The 24,428-nt window shown below is 36.4% G+C and overlaps 1 protein-coding gene across 1 annotated transcript in view; it reads right to left on the reverse strand.

Annotated features, from left to right (window-relative positions):
• LOC142594107 (transcription initiation factor TFIID subunit 4-like) overlaps positions 1–24,428 on the reverse strand; it is a 148,803-nt gene that overhangs the window by 111,715 nt on the left and 12,660 nt on the right. The window contains exons 3-8 of the mRNA XM_075715154.1: positions 19,056–19,193; positions 17,592–17,819; positions 16,567–16,689; positions 14,854–14,943; positions 12,710–12,967; positions 2,880–2,985 (exon numbers count right to left, since the gene is read on the reverse strand). Coding sequence (XP_075571269.1) covers positions 2,880–2,985; positions 12,710–12,967; positions 14,854–14,943; positions 16,567–16,689; positions 17,592–17,819; positions 19,056–19,193 — 943 coding nt within the window. The remainder of the gene's footprint in view (positions 1–2,879; positions 2,986–12,709; positions 12,968–14,853; positions 14,944–16,566; positions 16,690–17,591; positions 17,820–19,055; positions 19,194–24,428) is intronic.

The raw sequence follows: 24,428 nt of genomic DNA on the forward strand, positions 1-24,428 counted from the left end.
ATTAGTTCATGGACCAGACAATTCATTTATCTATTTCAGATGAACTAATTGAAAGGTTTTCTACTAAGTGAACTGGAAGGAAAACAGATAACACAATAATAAAAATGAGCAGATCTTTGCTTTCTACAATTAACATCTAGGAGATTAAAAGTGTGTTAATCTTGAAAATTATTGCAATGGCAAAATTAAGGTAACACTCCTCCAGAATTAATATTATATTCCTTTAGAACTAGTATGAACGGTTTGGTTTCTACAGATGATAACTTTTGATCAAAAAAACCAAAAAAAAACCCAGAAAGGTACAGCAACAGAGCAGTTAACTCCTTGGTCTCAGGAAAACAGTATGTCTACACTGGATATGGAAAAATTAAGTCTCACTTTCTTTCACTGCATGTATATGTAATTCCACTCAAATGGATCTGGCAAAGTAAATGTAAGTTTTGGGATGACATAGAAGTCTCTGGTTTAATCACAACTGTGCATGATTAAGGAGTTAGACACAAAATATGGCTAAAACATCAATTTATATTATGAGGCAGGCCATATTTTGAAAATTAAAATCACCTGTGGGCCTAGATATTTCATGGGATTGGTAATGACATACAGAGTCTTTCACCACTGGGTCCTCATTTCAAATTTTAAGTAGCATGATCTAGAGAAATAAGCCCAAATTTAGGAGCTTATAAATTCCTAGTTGTACTTCTGCACAGGTTAAATAGCTGCAATGAATACTCTGGCTAATTATTTTATTCTTTGGCTCAATTCCCCCATACATAAGGTGTAATTCACCTAATTATTGTACTGATAAGTGCTTTGATAAAGGAGTGTGAATTTTTCATGCAACAACTATAGTGTTACTTCCCCTGGTGTGGAAGTGATATTATTAATTAATACACTACTGTTTTAAAAAGCATTACAGTCTGTTCACATGGATGCAATGCATATTAATAATAATGTAAAGATATATTAGACTAGCAGATTCACTCCTATCTGAGAAGGAAAATGCACCATTGTGTACAAGTCAGCTCAGTTCTGGCGTAGCTATCTTTAAAAAGTCACACTCCACAAAAATTATACTACTGTAATTTTCTATATAGACCACATCCTATTCTAGTATCTTACCTCCTTCTACAGGAATACCTAGGCCAGTATAAAATATCATTATACTGGTATTTACAGTAGAAAGTTTTAACAAGATATCAAGATCAAAATAAACTGGTATCTGACAGTAGGCCATAGCAGTGTTTCTTAGAGCTGTAAGCAGACAGGCAGACTTTTCCCTAGACGCAGGCTGCAGGATGAGCAGTTTTATAATGGGATGTTTTCTAAATTTCTATTCTGTTTGCTTTGTCTGTGTAATTAAACCAATATAGCGGTGGGCTTAAAAACAAGCTTGTAAATAGGAATAAGCTCACCTGAAAGCAGGGCTTTGCATGAATTGGCCTTTATGAACTGTTGTCTTCCTTAAGCCAAACTGCCAGTTAAGTTGCATTTCATTGGCTGATCAATGGCTATCATAAATAAATTTGTATTCTAAATCCACTGTTTAAAAGACAGATGCCAGTATCATGCAAATTCTTGGCACACTGTTGACATTCACAACTTAGAGACTGAACAAGCAAAGAAATGAAATCAGCCTTCACTCTCAGACACATTAGTCAGAAGTGAAAGTTCATGCTATAAGATGCCGAATACTCATGTCCTGAGTTTATTAAAAGGGGAGGTATCAGTGCTATCAAATGTACACCTTTTATGACAAGTAAATGCATTTCTTCCTAACTTCCTAACTAAGGAAAAACAGCCTACAGGATTCCAGTGACAGCTTGGTCTCCGTGTCCATTCAACCTTTGGATTCTCTGAAGAGAACAAAGCAAGTAGAACCATCAGCCGCTTTTAACTGTGATCATTGGGGGTTTTGATGCTTTCTTTTCCCAAGGAGAACAGAAAAGACCAAGCAATAAAGTCAAATAGGCAGCAATAGCTTTTATGTGCATTTAAACTAGTTTGATTTCTGATTCAATACCTAAATATGGCAAGCTCTGTATTCCATTACAAACCCTCAATCATCTGAATGCCCACATCCAAAAAGATACTCTCACACATAATCAGGAAAAATAAGAACCAAGCCTAACAGGTCTAGTGGTGGAAAGAAACAAATGGATATTTATTAGAAACTAAGAAGGCTTCAAGAACCCTCTTAAAAAGTGGGATGTATCAGCTAGGCATTAATCCACCTGTACACAGACAGATGAGGAAGTTGTGTACCAACCACGCCTCTTGCTTCCCTGGCTAATCATGGCATGTCAGGTTGCTGCAGTCAGTCTCTGACCTCACCAAAGACTAAACATACTGGCGGGGGTGGGGGTGGTAAAAAAAGAAAAAAAAAGAAAAAAAAAGAAAAAAGCATGTGGGTTGGGAAATTTCTCTAGGACTCCTACCTTGACCTCTGCAGCTGCAGAGACAGTGACTATCATGTTCCGCTTCAGGAGTAAGAGTTAAAAGTAGGATGATTGAATTGAGGCATCCTCTAGGCTTCAGGAAAAAAATGAAGAATTTCTTTCTTGGCCCAGAGTTAGAGCTTAGGACAGCAAGAGTCAAGTTCCTGACTTCTTTCAGAATTTTCCATGAAAAACTGCTGAGCAAGGAGCTAAGCATGTGAGAGTTTAGTCCTAAGGTTGTTTCAAAACATTTCACTGTGTTGGTCTGAAATACCTTGAAACTGCATAGTGAAAACACGCATTCCTCAGCCAGTATGAAGCAAAAAATAAGTGTCAAGCCTGCCAATGTCAACACTGTCAGTTTTTCCCATGCTACTAGTTTGTAATTACAATGAAATTCACACAAAGGTAACAATCTCACTAAAACATTTAAACCCATACCTTGTGGTCTAATGGTCTGAGTTATTACCACTGGCATCCTAATCTGGGTAGTCTGGCAAGCAGGGTTTCGTTTCACAGTTTGAGCAGATGTTGACTGGATAATCTGCTATTATTAAAAAAAAGTATACTTATATTATACTCTTTATACACAAACACACACAACGTAAATATACTAATACCTGTAATTACTAATATAAGCATGTGGATCTCTAAAAGCACAACCAGCTAGTGACAAAAGTCATATTCATGTAATGCATGTGGTTGTGTGTGTGTGTATATACCTATTTTGCCGTTATGCTTTAAAAATATCAAATAATATTCGACACAAATGTCATGTCACAACCTTAATAAAAAATATATTTCAAAGTAGTAAGGTAAATATTAAAGTTTAGACATTTGTCTTCAGAAATTTTACTAAGAAGGAAAGCATTTTTATAGAAGAAAATGCTGCAATAATTTTAGTGGTATCCACCTACAACCATTAGGCCTTTCACTATATACCTACGCTTTTTAAAGAGAATATATACTAAAAGTAAATTCTAAAATATTATGGGTTTCAAAGTCAGGTATACACAAGAAAGAAAATAATGTTTTGCGGTGATCATACACTATTAATTTTTTAAACGTTAATTGGATATTCTCAAGATTTCACTTACTACTAAGCGAAGTTCTGAAGTCCTTACCCAAAACTGAACCTGGGTTAAAAACTTAGAATTTGCCCCATAAACAAATCAAATCAAAACCAAAAAACCTGCAAGGGTCATGTCTAAGCAACAGCAAAATATACGTTCATGAAATCAGGGACAAGGCAGGCACAGATGTAATGAACAGAAGATTCAAAAAGACGTGTGGATGCTGCAGAGCTGGAAAAAAATATCCATAAATAAACTTTGAAAACAAAACACGGGCAAAGAGCTGCGAATAAGATTACAACCACAACTCAGGCATGACAACTTCAGAAGTCACATGCTCTTCCCAGTTACAACCACGTTAATCCCATCGCATAACGTGTCTGCTGTCTCTGAATTATACGTCTCAGCCTCACACCCACAGGATGCAGTACTCCCTCCTAGAAGGCAATATGCCATGCTACACACCACTACACGAAGCAAACTGGAACCACTGCACTTTTATTCAGCATCAGTCAGCATTATTCTTACAAAGTGTATCTAAACCCATATTATTTAGCTGAATAATGAATGGCCAAATCTCTGACCTCAAAGTATGCTATGGAGAAAAGGAAAGGAGAAACAGTATTTTCAAATGAGACGTAAAAATGAAGAGGCTACAGAACAAAGAGGAAATTGTTCCATCAGCAGGAACCAGGGCTCGCAAACCAGAAGGAAGAGAGGTGAAAACTACAAACAAGAAAAGAGTAATAACGGAACAAGACCTGTAATGTAGTCTGAAGAAAAACAAATAGGGCCATTTTGAAGTTTTGAAATTGTATTCTGTACCACCTAAAATATTAAAAGTTGAAAACTCATAATAAACCTGTGGATGTAGAAGTATTAGCAATAGCTACCTTGCAGAAAGAGAAAAGGGAAAAAAATATTAAGGATTCAGCTTCAACTATGGACACTGAAGGAAAATGGAGCGCTTGCACTAAGCACAAAAATGGAGCAAATGGATGTAAATTTACTTGGTTAAGGCAGGCAGTGAGTAAATAGTGACACTCAGAGGGGAAAGAATAAAGTAGCTACCATGCTTAAAAACAGGAAAGAAATAGAGGTGATAAGTGAAAATGAGGGTAAAAGTTGAATTTGACTGCATTTTGATGCACAAGAAACACGTACAAGTGTATTTTAATAAGTAAGGAGACAGAATAGCCCACAGAAAAGAACGACTACATTGGTATGAAAAAGAAGGAGAATGTTGCCACTTTTATAATAATTCATTGGATGAGTTTTCAGAGAATAGTGAAGAAAAGGAGCCATACCTTAACTGGCCAGAAGCCAGGCCAAAAAGGAGACGTGTGTGACCTGTGGATAGAATTACTATCTGGTATTACAGTAATTGTCTGCGATTAATTTTTTTTCTCTGTGAAGCAAGCAACTTCTACAGTTCAGAATCAAGTTCTGTTTTACCTGATTAATATTTTCATGTGAATGCCCTAAAAAATGAGCCACTAACACCATTAAACATAGGACAGTATTTAACCATTTGACATAAAAGGACTTCAACATATGTAAAATTGCTGAAAGTGTAGAAAATGATTGAGAAATAAACTTTTCCAAGGGGCACAGATCAAAATCATCATCTTAAATTCCATACAGAAACAGATCAGCAACAAGCATGTACTCTCTAAAAGGAACAACTGCACCTGAACTCAGAGCAACATTTTACACTAACTTAAATTCCAGTTTCAATACAGTTTTAAGATATCTTTCAACACAGATGTAATCTTCAGATCTGGAAGTGATTAAGGAATGAACATTAGCAATTTGTTTCTGAAACAGAATGTATAACCTTTGCAGGCAAACAAGGGGCATAGTAAAAACTAATGAATTAGAGGTAATTGACCCTGCATTAAAATTTATAAACAATCTAAACCACCCTTCCTCAATTAAAATAATTCAAATTGTTCTAATCCTCTTGTCTATTTTCCCAACAGCATAAACATTACTATTATGTCCTTAACTTGGCCTGAAAAGTGTAGACAATGAACAAGGTACTAACAAGCTAGTCTGGGAGCTGATGAACTTAACCAAATTACTTCATATTTCTCACAGCCTAAAAATACACACGAGTGTACCCTATCTAGTGTTACCTATTCATGTGCTGAATCCCAAATGATCAGTTTGTAAGCACCAATTTATTAAGCCAGACTGATACAGAAGATACAGAAGTGGATGTTTTAGTATACTGAGGTTATCAGAGGCATTATTTCAGCCTTTAGAAAAGGGGAGATCTTATTGCTGTCTGCATCTACCTAATGGAAAGCTGTGGAGAAGATATAGCCAGACTCTCTCAGAGGTGCAGAGCAGAAAGATGTGACACAATGGGCACAAGTTGGAATATGGGAAATATCAATTTAATATAAGGAAAAAAAAAATTTACCATGAGGGTGGGCAAGCACTGGAACAGGTTGCCCAGAGAGGCTGTGTAATCTCATCTTGAAGATGAGAAACATGACTGGTCAAGGCCCTGGACAACGTTAACCTGTAAGCAGGAGGTTGGACTAGACACCTCCTGAAGTCCTTTCCAACCTTTTACCACTACATCCATAATCATAATATCAATGATCTTATAAAAGTGCTGAGTCAGAAAAAGTAACAAGACAGCATATAAAAATCTTCCAAATTTACAGAAACTGTTCATCATTCCATCTCCACTAAAAAGAAGGGAGGCCATTTTCATTATTTTCACCACTGAAGACAGTAAGCACAACAGCAGAACAGTAACAACAAAGGCACAGAAAATAGAAAATATTTAATGCGATTTAGCCATTGACTGGATTTGATAATGAGTTCGGAAAACAGCAAAATTACCAAACAAAACTGTGATCAAGACAGTGCTGAGACAGCAAGTACTGTCATATACCAGCTTACTCCTCTTCAACCTATCAGTCAAAAGTTGAAGAATCGTCTCCTAGGCTGCTGCACTTTACAGCTCTCCAAGGAACACACTGAAGCAGGAAAAGTCATGGCATTGCTTCTCTGAGTGCAATACGTGAAAAGTTACCTAATTTTTTTTTCCTATGAAGTAACACTCTTCTGCAAAATAAGATGCACATTTCTCACAATAGAAAGTATTCTCCCTCTTTTTTTATTTCATTTTCCCCCTTCCCCCCTTAACCATCATCTTTCCACTCCACTAGTCACTCTCACTTTGATTCAGCATTTGTCTGTTCCTCCAGACAAGTTCCTTCTCTCACTTCCCGAATGCTTCAGACTACTACTCGGTCCATTTCTAAAGCTCACTTTATTTTCACATCTGTAAAAAGGGATGTTTATACAAAGGTGCTTCCACAAAATAAACAGACTTATGAAGATGAAAAAAGGATATTTAACAGTCACACTACTGATAACCAGAATAACAAGGTGGTGACACCTGAAATACTCATTTTTCTTGACGCTCTTCTTCAAAAAGCTTAGATTCAATAACTATATGAGAATAAAGTAATAGTGCGCTCTGGTCCTAATCTCAAGCCAAAAGGTGATGATCATACCATGACAGGTGTGAATCTTCTACTGTTTATGTTATTGCAGGACAAAGAACAAATTACAGATGTGAACACAGACCAATAATTAACACCACAAATGACCCACAAATACAGGCTGAGAAAGAATTCAGCCAAAGCACATAAAATGCATAAAAGCAGAAAGACTGATAACTTCTGTTCTCTTTCTCTTACCTAAACAGAAGATACTAAATAAAAATGTAAGCTACGACCTACAAACTGTTGAAAGCAAAAGTCCTTTAGGACAATTAGATTAGAACTCACTGCTAAAGTTTTTGAGGACGAGGATTTTGCAAGTCTCAACAATCTAGATGTTCCTTTACCTACGCAGATGCATGGGATCCCAATGATATGCTTCCCCTCACTTGACAAGGGCTGCAAAATCAGCCTGACTCAATTTACATAAATCACACTTTGCAACAAAAGCATCTGATCCAAAAGCTTAAGCATATCAAATATAGCAATAAAAACAAAAGCATAGGAAATAGAAGCTTCTGCAAAGAATGGAAAATAAAAAAAATTTTGAAAAATCTACCCTTTACCAAGCATTTTTTCTCTCAATTAAGTTAAAAAAAGTATTGTGGAAGGAAGAAACAAGCCACTTGTAAATGTACAAAATTCAGAATGGCTATGGTCTGATATGACATTTATCTTCACTCATGAGTAAACACTTGCTAACTCACTTGTGGCTATGCCACTTGTGATTTATCAGTCTACTCACTCCTGAAGATAAATGTCATATCAAACCTCAGCTATCATGTAATCTGGCAGCATTAACTTACAATGTTCATGCTTTTATGGGTCTGGAATTCATATTTACCATTGTTTACCATGCTGTAATAGTAACAGTTACAATTTTTCAACAGTGTCTCAAAATTTGCACAAGCAATTATTTTTCCTCCCAAACTTAAAAAAAATGAACTTTAAAAAAAAAAAACTCAGCACATAATTTTTAATGTTAATATGAGAACAATATTGTTCCATTGAGTATATGTTTTCAAAGAAGCAATGAAGAAAAATAAAACCAAAAGCTACTGGATCACTTGTCCCACCTGCTCCCCAGCTGATTATACAAGTCTTCCTACAGTATTTCACCTGGTCTAATTTTGAGTGTTTTCAATGATGGCTTTTTTATCACTGCCTTTGGAAGCCTGATCTACCATCTAATAATCTTACAGTAAGAATATTTTGCCTTACTCCCTGCCTAAATCCTACTTTGCTTAATTATATCCTGTTATTCATATTTATATGCTCTTAGACCGCTCTAAATAACTCAGCAATATACTTTGATGATTAAACCCTTAAAATATTTGTAAATGTTTTTTATGCTCCCCTTTAGTCAATGTTTGACCAAGTTATGTATGTTTAATTCTCTTAAGCTTTTCTTTAAGTCTTTGCTTTCTAATCTGTCCTTTAATTGCCACCTTTTATTACTGTTTTCCAAACAGCATTCATTGCCAATTTCCTCCTTATATTAATGTATGGCCCACAAAATTCTGAAAGTCAAGTCCATGATAACAACTCAGAAAAGTAGGCGGTATTTCAAATAGGCATACAATTTGTCAAGTATGGGCTTTGTTCCTGTTAATGGATCACAGACGTCTACTGCTCAACAGCCATTTTTACTTAAATTTTATTGTACACCAAATTCCAAGTCAGTGACTAGACCTTTCATTAACAGAAACTACTCCTTTTATCCAAATAGCCATTTTTTACTCTTCCGTTTCTAAGCTGCCTTGCACACAGGACAAAAAGAAAATTATTTCCTGTGAGCCACTAAAATGTGTACAACTTACGATCATTCAACAACAGTAAACTGATGCCAGAAAAAGCTTCAGTAAAGAATTAAAAACCAAAGCAGAACATCCTCATATGAGATAATCCTTATTCTGCTGTTGTATCTTGTTTCCAAATTCCATTACTCTAGCTCACCTTTTGGGAGCCTCCAACCACTCTGACAGTCCCTGGAAAAGTGTTAGCAAATACTATTCTAATGTAACTTAGAAGATGGCGGAATCTCCCCTCTGGACACTGTGCAAAATTTACTGCAGCAACAATGGTCTAGATGTATTTCTATACATCTTTCCTACTCCTATACGTACACAAATCTTTGTATTGCTTTGCATAGAATTAAATTTGTTTTAATTAAGATGGATGACGTTGAATTTCTTACTGTTTCTTTATAATTTAAATTTAATAACTGGCTTCAACCTCCAGGAGTACTTTCTCCTTATGATGCAGTGTCAACACAATATATAAAGTGCTAATCGATCTCCATTACTCATCAACCTACTTACAACTTCAACACATTTAATAAAGAACATCCCTCTCATTCATAGAAATTTTATCCGCTGTAACACCCAGAACAAGACAGGTAATGTCTGCATATATAAGGCTATATAGAGCTTCTCCCCGCTAAGAATGACAATTTAGACAAACTTCGAACATTGCACTTAGAACAATTTAAAAAAATTGATTGCTGGCTTATCTCATTAGTGTCTCATCAATAAAATATTAGCCTAAGATTATTCCCCTTTTCCCTAGCTAGAAGTAGCTATCAGTACTAACAGCACTATCTAGATCTTTAGAGCATAGCTTTTTCATAGTTTTGGAACATGATTCCAACACTTTACAAAACAGATAAATAAAATAGTCTCCTCTTTCACCTCCACTAACACGATACATTTTAATGCTGAAGTCAATCTACATTGCATGCTGAACAGCATACGCAGAATTCCCATGTTGCAAGATACCTCAGTATAACTGGAAGAAGTACCACCATATCTGACCCCTTTGTAAAACTAAAGTCAAAAGAAAGGAACAGCTAACAAATTCTCCACATTTAAAACAAACAAACAAAACCAACCCAAAAAACAAACCGAGACTACTGTAAACTGGCTGGTATGAAAGGATGTATATTCCAAAACAGGCTTGCCCTTCTGCAGCTGGACAGTTTGCAAAGCCAGCTGGAACTCTCTCCAGTGAGCTTCAGGCTTGGAAAATCTGGAGCTCAGCCAGTTTCCTCCATCAGTGCTGGCCATCCTTAGGCAAACCAGCTGTAATCTTCCTCTTCCGGACAAGTCCCAGGCAAGATGGCCAGCAGCTCTTTGCTGTGCTCTGATTTTGGGGAGCACTAAGAAGTGTGAAGAGTGTGATCACTGTCACCACAAAAAAGTCAATACTTATGAACAAGTACTAGCACGATACAGAGATGCTGCTGGGTTGTCTGCTTGGCACCTGAGTTGATGGTTGTTGTGGTATATAAGATTTTTTTATGCAGTAACTCTTACTGTCTGATGCTGCTTTTGTCTGTATAGAACTAATTTGAGGGCCATTAAGCAGTGCTTTGTTAATGTAATATTTGGTTCTATTAACTAATTACTGATAAATTGAAAGCAAATACAGAAAGCCAGTTTTGCAATAAAGCCAATAAATTATAATTTGTAATGTATTCACTTCTCCCTAAATATTTTCTAGAAAAGGAATAGTATTAAGCACAGTTTTGCTCTACACAGTTTGCTACCTTTGGAAAGCGTAGCGGTCATTTCATGTACCCAGTAAGATGAAAATTCAGTCCTAGACCTATGACCTCCTTACAGACAGAAAAACATCTTTTACCCATCAGATCAATCTCCACAATATAGTACTTTAGCAGTTTTCGGCTCCCTCATATTGCATAGGTATGTTGAGTAAGATGACAGAGCAACTCTTCACATTGTTAATCTCTACTCAGATTAACATCACGATTGCTTGCCTTGAGTATGCATTGACATGTGACAGAGACACACACAGAAGGTGTCTCTCCCATAAATTTGACTTTATCCCATTCAGAAAATATTCCACAAGTATTATAATCATAACAGTAAGAATTCTTGTGGACTTACTGACACATTTTTGTTCTACATCAGTCTTTCTCAAAAGGTGGGGTGTAGCCTGCCTAGTAGGCACAGCAGTGTTTAAAGTGGGTTGCAAAACACTGGAAGAAGCCGCATTACCTGGCAGTAGGTTAGTCCTAAGATTGTGGCATGAGATAAGGCTAGACTTACTGGCCATGAATGTTTATACTTGTAAGGAACATAGAATCATAGAATCGTTTAGGTTGGAAAAGACCTTTAAGATCATCCAGTCCAACCATTAACCTAACACTACCAAGTCCACCACTAAACCAATTAAGGGTAGAGTAGTAATTTCATATTTCCTGGCTCTCAGCTGCTGTCAGAAATTCGCTTCCCCTAGGACAGGGAGTAATTTTTACACCTACTGCCTGTGATTACAACCAGTTCCTGCTCCCCTACCTTAAAGAACTAAAGCTATTGTCAATTCAGTCTTACGAAACATGGACAAATCAAAAAGAAGTCACAAAAAGTCTGAGGAACACTTTTCTAATTAATACAACTATCCAGAAGGGGTGGGGAGAACCCATCTTAGAAAAAGAAAGAATACAAGTGGTTGTACAGAAAGCAGCCGAGATAAGGTGCAAAATATCAAAATGTCTTGCGTGAACTACAAAAGCCAGAGTCAGAAGTCTTAGCATCTAAGATGTTCTTACACATTAAAACTGTGCTCACTAAAGGATGGTAAAATTATATTAATTTCATTTTAAAGTTAGTAATTTAACTACTAGAAAGTATTTGTAAGGTTCAAAAGACATGGCTCATATATTTTCAGATTGTGCACTGCTACTTTTAAATTAAAGCAAAAGAAATATTCTCTCTCCACACACCCTACAAATAATTTATATCCTTTATAGAGCCTATAAACTCAAAGATAGAACACTGTAAGGTTTTACATTATCACATGTGCATTTCTGAATCTTGGTAATATATATTTTTACCAACTTGATACACCTTCTGGAACTTGTCAATTTGATTTTGAAACCTAAGTCAAGTACTTTACTCATACATACACAGAAACCACAGACAAAGAACTCTCACATCTTTGAAGGACAATAATGCCTGTATAAACCCAAGGCCTTGTAAAAATCCTAAACATATTTTAATTCCAACTGTAAACACACATGCAAGATCCTATGTAACAGTGGGATAAAGTCACTACACTCAGTGAGTCACCGGCTGTATAGTTGCCTTATTGATTGTGCCTTTGAAATTAATGAGTCTAAGCATATAACACTCCAATATGCACAACAACGATACATTTCAGTAAATAACAAACTATGGCACTACTTCTAAACAAAATATGCTGGTACAGCACAGCTATTCTTCCACAAGACTTTATAACTATGTATAGAAGAGTTTAAAAGGAGATAAGAGTCAATTTTAATACAGACTAATCTAAGCAAAGCAGCATACCTAATGACACCGAAAACTGTGCTCTTGCCTGTAAGTCTTGAAAAGCTTTCAGTTCTACATTTGTCATTAACTTAAATTCCACTGTGCTCATATAACAATCACTGTATTCCAGACAAAAAGGCCAAGAGCACACTTTCTTAAATTTAAGCTATGTTAATAATGTTATTTTAACTAATGGTTGAATGTACATGTGAATTGCCACAAAATGAGGTACTACTACATATCACAGAATATGATACAAACAAAAAAGTATTTTCCCAAACAAGCTGGAATAAAAATAACATTGAAAACTGCTATTCAGTTTGCTAAGAAATTCTCTTTTGTACTACAGTACCTACCAGTTGAGAACTCTGATTTGACTGTACCACCTTAACCTGAGGAGGCTGCACTGTATTTGATACAGAGACTGTGCAAATGTTGTTTGGTTGCCTTATTCCTATTGTCTGCGTTGTGACAACAGAGGAAATACTTCCAGAGGCAGATTGAGGTATAACTTGTGATAGCTTGGTTTGTTGAAGTGACTGCTGAGACGGCTGTCCTTGCAAAACTGAATGTTGACTATTCAGTAAAGATTGTCTCAATGCAGGTAGACTTTTCTAAAAACAGAAGAAAGTTTATGAAATATCAAATTTAGCAGGTTGACAAAAATATATCTTGAAATTTGCTGTAAACATTATTAAAAGAGTGCAGCTTTCTTTCCAATTTTACTATCTGCCTATTCTGTCAAAAAGAAGTAAGATTGAACACATTTTGTAAGAGGGAAACTCCAGTTTACATTTTTAATAAGATTTCAATTTGCATTTAGCAACTCTGTATATTTTCATGTGCCCTAATTCCACCATAGCAGTAAAATATGGCACTCACCTCCTCAAGACTATCTAGAACTTGTAGCTTAGGTCTTTGGAAGGGCAAAAAATGGAAACAGAGAAGGCAGAACCAGAGGAACAACCCTATTTGCATTGCACGCTACAAGTAAGCTGCACCAATTTACTTTTCCTGACATGCCTCCAGTACCTAGAACAAGATGATTTAACTGTTGATGCCCTACAGCAATAGCTGTTTACTCTATTATTACTGATCTAATATATTCTGACTGGATTAGAAAAGTGTACTATTGTATGCTTCATGTTCAGACCAGTTCAACCAAAAAATACAGTTCTAAAAGGCTATACTGTAACTTCACGAATAAACTTCTCACTTTTTAAGTGGTAGTAGTGTTCTTTTGAAGTGCTCCCCCCAGGCAGCTGTAGAATGCAACAGTGTTTAGCCCAAGCTACAGTTCTTTCTAAACTTCTAATATTTATTTTAAAACCTAATGCCTGTTGCCAAGAAAGGACTTCAAAGAAACGAAACAAGTTAAAACTTATCATGATGCTAGAAGTGGCTGCAGTATAAGAGCAGAAAAAGGCACAAATAAGGGTTAATGATAACTTGAAAAAACAGAAGGAGAGGGAGAGTGTTCTGAAGAAAAGTTGAAGGGAGACACAAGAGAAGAAATCTGCCCTAAACTGAGAAGTTTTGGACTAGAAGTAAAATACTTCTAAAATTATAGTTGTGGTTTTGCTGGGGCATAATTAAACACACTTTGTATGCTTGTATGTAATCTTGCATATGGAAGCTATTATAGCTAATGTACAAGAAGTAATTAAAAGTTAAATTTACCCCCACATATACTAACTTAGGACCCAACAATAAATCCATTTGGTATCACATTAGAACTTCTATTATAGATTAGTTCCAGATTACAGGCAGGATCAGCTAATCAACTATTTCAACAGCATTATCCAGTTTAGTTTTTCATAATCACTGTTACACACGCATTGAAAGTTATCAATGACTCAAACGTAGATAACAGAAACAATATGGAAGAAGCTTGTTAAATTACTTGAAGCATTCTATAGAAATAACTTGTGACTCTTCCAAAGGTGAATGCTGTGCTTCTTCACAAAAAATGACCTACTACCACAGGAAAGTATATGCATTATAACAGTAAAGGATCACTGCAGAATAGACAATGGATGATTTCCAAACTAGGGAGTAACTGCTTCTTTATATAAATCCAATTACTACAGTGTTCTTTCTAGGATCAGGGCTAGATCAGCAGTAAACTCCAGATCAACTCCGGATGCCAAATAAATTTTTCTTAAACCTAAACCAAGGCCCCAAACAGGAGATCTCCCTCCTGTAGGAAATTCCTATATCTTACCATTCTCTCAACCTGTCAGGGAGTAGTCAGCTGCAGCACACAGCCACAGCTCCCAAACATGAAAGCAGTAAGCAGCACCTGGCTGGCCTAACAGAGATGGAGCCTGCATGTGACTTCCAGCCAAGAAGATTTTGGCAGAAATTGGCAGCACGAAGTAAAAATTGAGTAGTCCTGCTCTAGACAGGAGAAGCTAACTCCATTTAAAAAGTATATTCTAAAGCTTAATGTATTGACATTGGTATTGAAATAAATTTACCTAAACAATATTCACATTACCTTAAGGAAAGGTACAAGATATGGCTGAGGAGATGATTTGAGTTCTGACTGAAGGCGGCCTGTAAATTCTTCTGGATCAATCTTTGCATCCTTCGGGGGAAGAAAAAAAAAAACCAACATCAACAACTCGGTTCACTTGTTTGGTTGGGTTTTTTCCAGGTAATACATATGTATATATCTCTAGCTAAATAGGCTACCATATCAAGAAGAACTTTCAAAGCTGAAGTCCCTCACCTGCTCTGTATCTATAAATCCTTCTGTGAAGAGCTAATTGATATCTATAACATGCCACTCAGAATTCCGGGAGTTCCCTTGGGGATGCACAATTTAAGACACAACAATATCCCACAAACACTCAAGTCCTTTTTGGGATTCCATTCTCTTGCTAACATTTACATTGTGATTTCTTTTTAAAAATATTAATAAAAAACAGGTTGTTGAAGTAACCTTACAAACTATTATAAAATTTGTCAGCCCTTATAATAAGAAAATACCTTTACTTAATTCCATAACTAGTTCTGAAGGTTCAATTTAACTTAGTAGAATGTGTGTGCATATATATAAAACTATATATGTAAAGCATATGCATGTATAAAAAGTATATTTAACAGTTAATACAGGAGAACTCTATAACCCAGGTGTATTTTATAATACTTCTAAAATATCATTAGTTACAATCTCAGATTGTAATAAAAACATTCATTAGCTTTCCTGGACTGATACAGAATAAGAACAAAACCAAACAAACCACAACAACCTTCAGTAAATATAATTATATATGTGTCTCATTACCTTGTTTAAAATATTATAAGTAGTTACCTTTACTTAGTTACTCTTTCTTAGTTTTCAAAAGTTAAACCAATTTTTTACTAGAACCACTGAATATTGTTGTTGAATGGCTCATACTCGAAAAAAGCCTGAGGCTTGTCTAAAATAGACAGGTTTCTCTGTCAATGAATTCAAAGAAGTATGTATCAACTACTTTTAAATCCAAGTTTTTCATAGACTATATTTAATTTCTTTTAAGAAGCTTGACCATTTGTCTAGCTCTACAGTAACATCTGTCTGCAATGCATTTATATAATTCACCGAAACATCTGTTGCACTGGAGACTACAGTAAGCCAGACTTTTTCTGGGCCCAAGGACTCTGTCTAGCTGAAACATAACTTTGCCTCTTGAAATCCACTTGCAGTTAAGGCTCCATGCAAGGGCATCTATCTGCAGAACTGCGTGGACTCAGCAGCTTAGCAAAATACTTTTTCCTTCAATCCTAGAGACTCTAAACCACATTGTGGAGGCGTATATCTACATTCATTCTGCGGTTAAAACATTTAATAGCTTCTTACTGTTTCAGAAAAGACCATGGTTTGGAGGAAAAGAAACTTAATGAATTGTCAAGGAAAAATCCTGTATCTTACTCTATTTTTCTAAATAAATGACCAAAATACTATCCATCAAAACAAGAGTGGTTTTGACAAATGCATACTAAATACTTTGTTGCGTTTCCCCTTTCAGAAACTAAGAGAAAGCCTACCTTTGACAGATTTTTGAAGATATGCAACGTACAGAATATTTGCATTTTGATGTAGCCCAACTCCTTTCACTTTCATTACAGAAAAAGAAATTGTTAAGATTAAAGCAATAGTTTTCAGCATACGTAAATAACAAGCTTAATAGATAGCTCACAAAATGAAAGATAACTAAATATTTACCAACAAATCCTGAACCAGAGCTTTCACATTACGGGATGTTTCTGGAGATGGTGAATTATGAGAAGCAAGTTTTATAAGGGTAGCTAAAAAGTTTTTGCACTTTTTCACATTCTCTTGCATTTCCTGCAAAAGCCAAAGAAAACAAGTATCAGATCCATGCTATTTTCCAGTCAGGATCAATGCATGTTCTGATCACTATAAATAGGGAAAATTATGAAATTGTTCTAATTCAAGCAGGACATATTTGAAATACATCTGCAGCTATTTTACTATTGCTGCTAGTTACCTGATATTTTCTTCACTTGTTCATGTAACTGAACATCATACCTCACAAATACCAGCAAAAAAGCCCCAAATCAGTGAAGGAAATATATTTAGTATTTTACAGTCTGTTTTGATAAAAATAACCTTAAATATGAGAAGTAACACAAGAATTTCTTGGAGACGCATTCTCCTTTGAGATGCCCAATACACAATGTACAATGTTTCCCAAGCTATCTTAATTTGTTAAATTATTGATTCAGTATGTTTTTGTACAAAGCAGCACAGCAAAAATCAAATTAGAAATAGTCTTCAAACATCATCATATCTAATCTTTTCCTCATCAGTAGGAAAACAGATGCTTTAATTTCTTCAAGCCATTATTTTTATATGGTGTAATTACTCTGAGAAACAGAAATGTTACACTTCAGTGTAACCACAGTTTTGAGGCCCAGCAAGATGATAATAATGAAGTCCGAAGACTGAAGGCCTGATTGTTTTGTCTACAGAAACAGAATAGTTCTGTCACTACTGACACATAAATGGCAGGATGGGGAAAGCAGCTGACCACAGGTGTTCTTCCTCCCTCTCACAATTTGCATCTCATTTAGCTGAAATGAGGGGAAGGGTTTCTTGTTTGTAAAGTATTTGTTCCGTCATGGGAAGTGTGCTTGCATAAAGAAAAAGTTCTTTCTGCTTCTCAATAGACCTTAGGAGTTCATAAAGTACTAAGAAAACTAAGTATCTAGTATTTTAAAACTTACCTGTGATACAACTGTAGTTCCAGGTACAGGAGAGCTTGGTATGACCTGGGGCTGTGCTGGTACTTGTGCTGTCGTATGAGGTGGAAGCGGCAGCCGAGGCTGACCCTGGTTTTGTGCTGAAGCTTGAGTTTGTCCACCAGTAATTACTGCAGGTTGTTGAGAAGCTGATGTTCCAGTTGCTACTGTTGTCTTGAATAAATTTTGAGCACTTGTTGTAGCTACTGATACCTATTAATATTTTATATTGAAAAAATAGGTAATTATCTTCTTTTAATTCTTTAGTCAACCATAAAGTTCCTGAAAGCCTGACAAGAAAAACTTGTTTCCTTTCAAATACACCCTTACTGACAAAATAAAACCATTGACTTTACTTACTTATTACAACCCTAATTTTGTCACCGTTTACTGAACGGTGAAATTCCTCATTTAAAGTTCTTTTTATTACAAAAATAAATGTACCACTAAAAAATAGGTTGCTATTATCCAGCCCTTGAAGATCACCATGATGATGTGACTTCTGTAACTCAACTTTCTGTAAATTTGGCCCTTAATATAAACAAGTCAATTCCCAATGATCTGTGGTCATGTCATCAGGTTTACAATCATCTACCACAGTTACAGTGACAGCTCAGATCCAGATGACATAAATGCACTAAACACAGCTGCTCAACCTAATTTGAACGCAGCAGCAGCATATATGCTTTTGCACCAGTGCAAAGCCCTAGTGAACAAAACTGTCCTGGACCTAACTGGGCCACACACAAAGACCACGCTGCACTCTCCTCAACCTTAGAAGGCTGGAAAGCTTATCAGGCTGCACGGAGCACCACATAAACACACACCCACCACCCAGTTCAGCTCTTACACTTCATCTGACCCAACATGCCACCCTTCCAAGTGCCAAAAAGTCTCAGACAGACACACCAAAAGGGACTGCAGGGGCAAGCGAGCTCAGCCAGGCAGCATAACACACTGAGGGGAAGCTACCAGGACCTCCCAATCCAGCCTGACTGCAGAGCTTTGCTCTGTCTTGGGTACAGATGTGGAGCAAGCTGACCCAGGCACCTGCACTGCAATGCCACAGGTGATGCCGTGGATCCTGCGGCGCTGGTGACCACAGAGCAGACACCACAGCTCTTGACAAGGGACAAATGTAGTGCAGCATGTCCACCACTGACACAGTAGTTATGAGTCCAGTTGATTCAAGTTTTTTCTTTAAAGAAAAGCTAAAAACTAAATCTATCCTACCCCCAAAATTTTATCACCTAGGAAACAGCAGAAAGTAAGATGTAGGCTATCACTCAGCACCTGCATAACACAGTCTGACTATACACTCAACTTCTGTGATTATGTTTGTGATAAAAGCAAACATATGAACATTAAAATTCACTTTTGAAAAAAATTGGCAATTACGAACATCCTTTCCTTCACCCATCTTTTGCTTTTTACATTCTTACTACTTACTGTGGTATGTGAAAGAATAGAGCCTCCTGGCAGAGTCGCAGCGGACGTAGCACTGACAGGTGTAGCAGTTGACTGAACAACTTTGGCTTGCACTGGAAGTCCTAGGCGGACAGTAGATGTGGCTACAGAAGTTGGTTGCTAATAAAGGAAAAATAAGCATTTTAGTTTTTTTCCTCCTTAGTAACTTGATCTCCAAGACTTTTTAATAATAGTGATTACAAGAATAATGATTATTAATGCTGAAAAAAACCAAAACCAGTAATATGTTCTTAAATATATATTCATACATAATGCAAAAATCAGCTTTCCTATGTTCAACGATACGTTTGCAATTTTTCTCCTAAAAGCTGTTTCTCATACAGATACATGGAAAAGATTAGAAAATGTAGGATGTGACCTGCAAAAAATTTATGTTACATTAACGTATTAGTTCAGTTGTGGTATTTACATGTCAGTATTCATCAATATTTGATTTTATAATTGCCAGTAACGCATATTGGTCATTTTGGTCTTTTCTAGTGCTTTTTCTTGAAGAAAATGAATATAGAGAGAAAATTCAGAGAGCAGAAAAATATCTTCAAAATAATTTCAGATTAAATTATATAGAAACTAACTTGCACAGAAATGAAGTCTAAGCATTTTGAGAATCTTTTTCAGAGAACACACACTCTGTAACCAGACAGCAACTGCAACGTTAAGTGCAGACAAAGGAAAATGACTGGCTTACAGCCTTTCACACAGCAGCATACTCTACAACTCAGTAAATTTCCCTCATGCAGCAAACATATTAATTGTTTTTGTAATTTACTTTAATTGGGAGAGAGAGATTGAAATCTCTTACCATCATATAAAAGGACAAGATTTAGGAATAAAAAATGTCTCCAGGAAAGTTGTTATTTAATTCTACAGGAATGTAAATACCATTATGGAAGAAATACATCACACAATATGGCAATTATGACAAAAAGAGAACTACTCATTATTAAAAATGGAGGCCCCACTGGTCTCTCGTAACTTGCATTTATTATGATTTGCATTCAAACACATACTTCGAAAAGACAGATTTTCTAAGTGGCTGGAGTAATAAACAATGGACAATATTGTTTCTCACAAGATAAAACTAATTTTCCTTGATTTACATTTTAAGTTATGTGTCTCTGTAATTAATATTTTTATAAAGAACAGCTTATTTTAGATTCTTACATTGGCTATTAAACCTACATAAAATACTTCTTCAAAGAACATCCAGTATACTTAAGAGATCTCCAGAAGGAACCAAGGCCCAGGCAGGCATTCAAAGCCCCAAGCATTCCTTACCAATCAGTCCAGCAACATCATCTACTGGATATCAATCTTCTGTACTTGGGGAAAAAAGGAAAATAAAAAAAAAAATCTACCTGTCATCTGAACAAAACCTTTTTTTTTTTTGTTTGTTTGGATAGCTTTCAAGATTTTTACAATCTTGTCTAGGGACGTCTTCCATACTGAGACAGCCTAGAGGCAATAAACATCATCATGAATAGGTAGAATTGTCTGTTTTTTTGGAAGAAGGATCATATAAGCATCTTCTGTTTTTAAATACCTTACCTCTTTTCTCTATTGTAAAGAAGATCACTTGCTTCGATTTCCTTAAAATACTGGTTGAATGAACTATATGTGATGAATGCTTGCATTTTAAAATGTAAATACTGTGTATCTTGTTCATTTGCTTATAACCAGTGTTTCCAACCTAAAAATACAGCATGCCTGTGTTATCTGCCCCCTTCTTGTCAGCAAGTACTTCCAGAGGTGAGGATTTACAAAGCAAGCAGATAACCAGGCAAACTTCTGGCAGCTACTCAGTTCCAAGAAAGATCTTCAGCCAGAAATCCACAAATACATAGCTCAGACTGCTAGCTAGAGCAGCTAATAAATGCCCACAATTCATCACAATTCATCAAAACTGCATATAATTAAAATATAACATTTCAGTATCGTAACAGCATATTATCCAACTAAGTATGCAATACATTCCACACATAGTATTCCACTGTGCCAGACCACAGGAGCAAACTGTGCAACATGAAGACTAAATTCACCCTCAGTTTTAAAATTCAATAGTGACAAAAGCCTTTGATACAAAATGGCGGTAAAATCTATTAATGTGTTGGATATGAAGAAAAAGCCTTACTACCAAAGAACTGCAAACAAAGTAGCACAACAGTTTACTAACATGGTTCCAAAACTCATAAATGTTAAAAAGGTAAGTATGAAATGAGTGGATGAGAAACGTAACAAGGAACTAGCCTAGAGAAATTCTTAAGTATCATGGAAATGATCTTCAATTCACAGCTGCAAGTTGCCAGAAGACACTATAAGGACTCCCAACACAAATACTTTCAAGAAGAACTGGTAAAAACTATTTAGAGAGCAATAGCTGTTTTTTCTATGAAAGGAAAGCTGTAAACAGATCTCATGAGAAATCCATCAAAAAGAAAACAAGAATGATCAACATTATATAAAAAAGATCACAACCCAATATGTCAAGTTCCTACTGGAACAACCTAAAAGAATTTGTGATGTTCTTTAAAGAAAAATTGCTAAGGTTTGGTATGATGCTATTAAATTCCAAAATTACCAAGAGAGACTTAGAAAAGAATACATTTTCAAATGTAACTATATTATTTTTAATTAGACAAATCACATATCTTTACATTTCCTAAATATATGAAAGTAATGTTTAAGAAGTTTTTTCCCTGTACTCAGACATTAACAGGCAGGAAAACAGAACATGAATGAATACAGTATATAATCCCCTACCAATCTCCATGGGGACACTAGAGAATGCGTAAGATAGTCTTTTGTACACAGACTTGAGCTGGCTCTGTCCACACAGAGAGGTTAGAAATTGTAAGTGGAACACAGCACAGTGCTACTGTGGAAATAAGGATCTCAAAACGGATCTGGCTTACGTCTGGCCAGCTTGGAGGGGGGGTGCCCCAACATTCATTCTGCCTACACATCATACAGATAATGCAAGTGACTCCAGTTCCAGGGTGCAGCAAGTCACTTCCACAAAGGCAGTCAGTGCACATTGTAATTGTTCATGGAAGATGTCAGTGTGGAATTACTCTGTGTCCTGTGAATCCGCTCCCTAAATAACTACACCTTAACTTTCCTATGTAGACTTTCTCCCCAGAACTCTGGACTCATGAATAGAGAGGCAAAGCTCGAGGTGTAAACAGGAGCAAATTGCATTGTACCTGCTGTGCACAAACAAAGATGCCTCTGTATTCAAAGGAATACACAAGGCTGCATTTGAAAAAGAAGTCCACTTGAACATGGAGAAAATACGCCAAAATATCCAGGGATCGTCACTGCCGAGGCAGGACTACACCAATTTTAGGGATTGCATTGTGTATTCACAGCTTTATAAAATCAAGACAATTAAACTGCCACAAGTTTGTACACAGATGCATGTAAATCCTTGGAAACAGGTTTGTGGTATACTTGTATTTTGTACTATAGTACCACCTACTGATCAACACTCAGGGTACCAGCAACACAGTCCCTGCACTACAAAGCAAGAGAGCTTAGTTTTGACAAGTATGTTGCATATATCATTTCATGATCAGTCCTGTCAATAAACTTGGCCACTATCAATCACAAAAGGAAGAAAGAAAATACACCAATAGCATTTGAACAAATGTTAACACAAAAGCAGGGGCAAGTTTATCACGATACATACACATCATGACACCTCCTTCTGTGTCTTCCAGTACATGGCTTCACTAGGTACTATGCAAAACTCAATTTTAGCAGAATATGACCTTGAAGTTTAGATTTAAATTTGCCAAATCTGAAATAAAACTCAATTTTCTTTTTAATCATTAATCCGGAAAACTTCTTACAAATAAAATAGGCCATGCTAAGATGCCCTGCTGCCTCAAACAATAAAAGACCGTGTTTAACAAAGAGAAAACTAAGGTGGGGTCACAGACACTGGCAGAAGCATAGGCTAAAGGTCAAATCTGGTAGGTCATTTTAGAGTAACTAATTTATACAACCTTTCTTATAAGCATGGCTGGTAGCTCTACCAACTATTAAGGTATCATAACACTCCCCACTACCAAACTCTGTTTTCTGATACCTAAAATTCTGTCAGATTTCTTAAGAGAAACTTCATATGCTTACTAACTGCCTTTCAATTCTTTTGGTTATGGTTCTTCTGGAACGTGCACTTAAATGTCAGCTGCAGAGCAATTTGTATGTCAGGGATTCGATTTTTTCACTCTGGTAAAAATATAGCCAAACTGAGCCAAAGTACTAACCCTTTAAAAACTTGACATTTGCAAACAATTGCAGAAAATTACTGGAGGCAGAATCTCTAACAAGCCAGCCAACTGAGGCAGAACCTTCATTGCCACCACAGCATTGCTGGAGTCAAGCTTCAGAACCCAAAGCAGGGAGACGCTGCTGTGTTCCTCATATTCGTGACGTCCCTTTTGAGTTCACAAACTAGAAGAGCAACAGGGGAGGAAGACACAGGACTGGGAGCAATTAGACAAGATAGGCAGAGGAGCCTGGGGCCTGTACTAGGTCTGGTTGAGATGGAGTTAATCTTCCCCATAGCAGCCCTCATAGTGCTGTGCTTTGTATTGGTAGCTAGAAAGGTGTTGATAACACACCAATGTTTTGGCTACCGGTGAGCAGTGGTGAGCAGTGATCGCACAGCATCAAGTCTGTCTCCAACATTTCCCCCCCTCACCAGTAGGCTGGGAGTGGGCAAGTTCTTGGGAGGGGACATAGCCAGGACAGCTGACCCATGCTGACCAAAGGGATATTCACCAGGATTCATCCGAAGAATCTGGTGGATAAAAGCAGCTGAACTTTGGCCCTACAATTAGATTCTACCACTGCCTCAATTGCTCAGTGCTTGTGCTGCATGCAAATATGTATAATCTATTGTAATCAATTCTCTTGTGCCATATATCTATGAGTGGACAACTTGAAATGTGACATTTGTGACCAGGAGTGGTCATGGCTGCAACTGAAGACAACGAAGTCAAACTGAACACAAAAAATTAACCAGTATTTTTAATTTAATATTTAAAATACAGACAATCAGGTTCTGTTTTCTACTTATAAAAAGAGGCTAATAATCCCCTTAACTGCACTGTTGAGAAAGTTGTTATAGGGATAAGCTTCACAGAAAACCTGCTTGGTTATTAATTCCCACTTCAGAGGGGGGCTTAGATAATATGCAGCAAATAAGCCTGAAGCAACCCACTGAACAGTGGAGAAAAAAAATATTACATAATTCTTCATTAATTAAGACTGTCCAGCCTACACACTGTGGAAATTAAAAATAACAGTAGTATGTGGTCATGCAGC

This window comes from Pelecanus crispus, chromosome 8 (assembly GCF_030463565.1).
Source record: "Pelecanus crispus isolate bPelCri1 chromosome 8, bPelCri1.pri, whole genome shotgun sequence".
Lineage (NCBI taxonomy): Eukaryota > Metazoa > Chordata > Aves > Pelecaniformes > Pelecanidae > Pelecanus > Pelecanus crispus.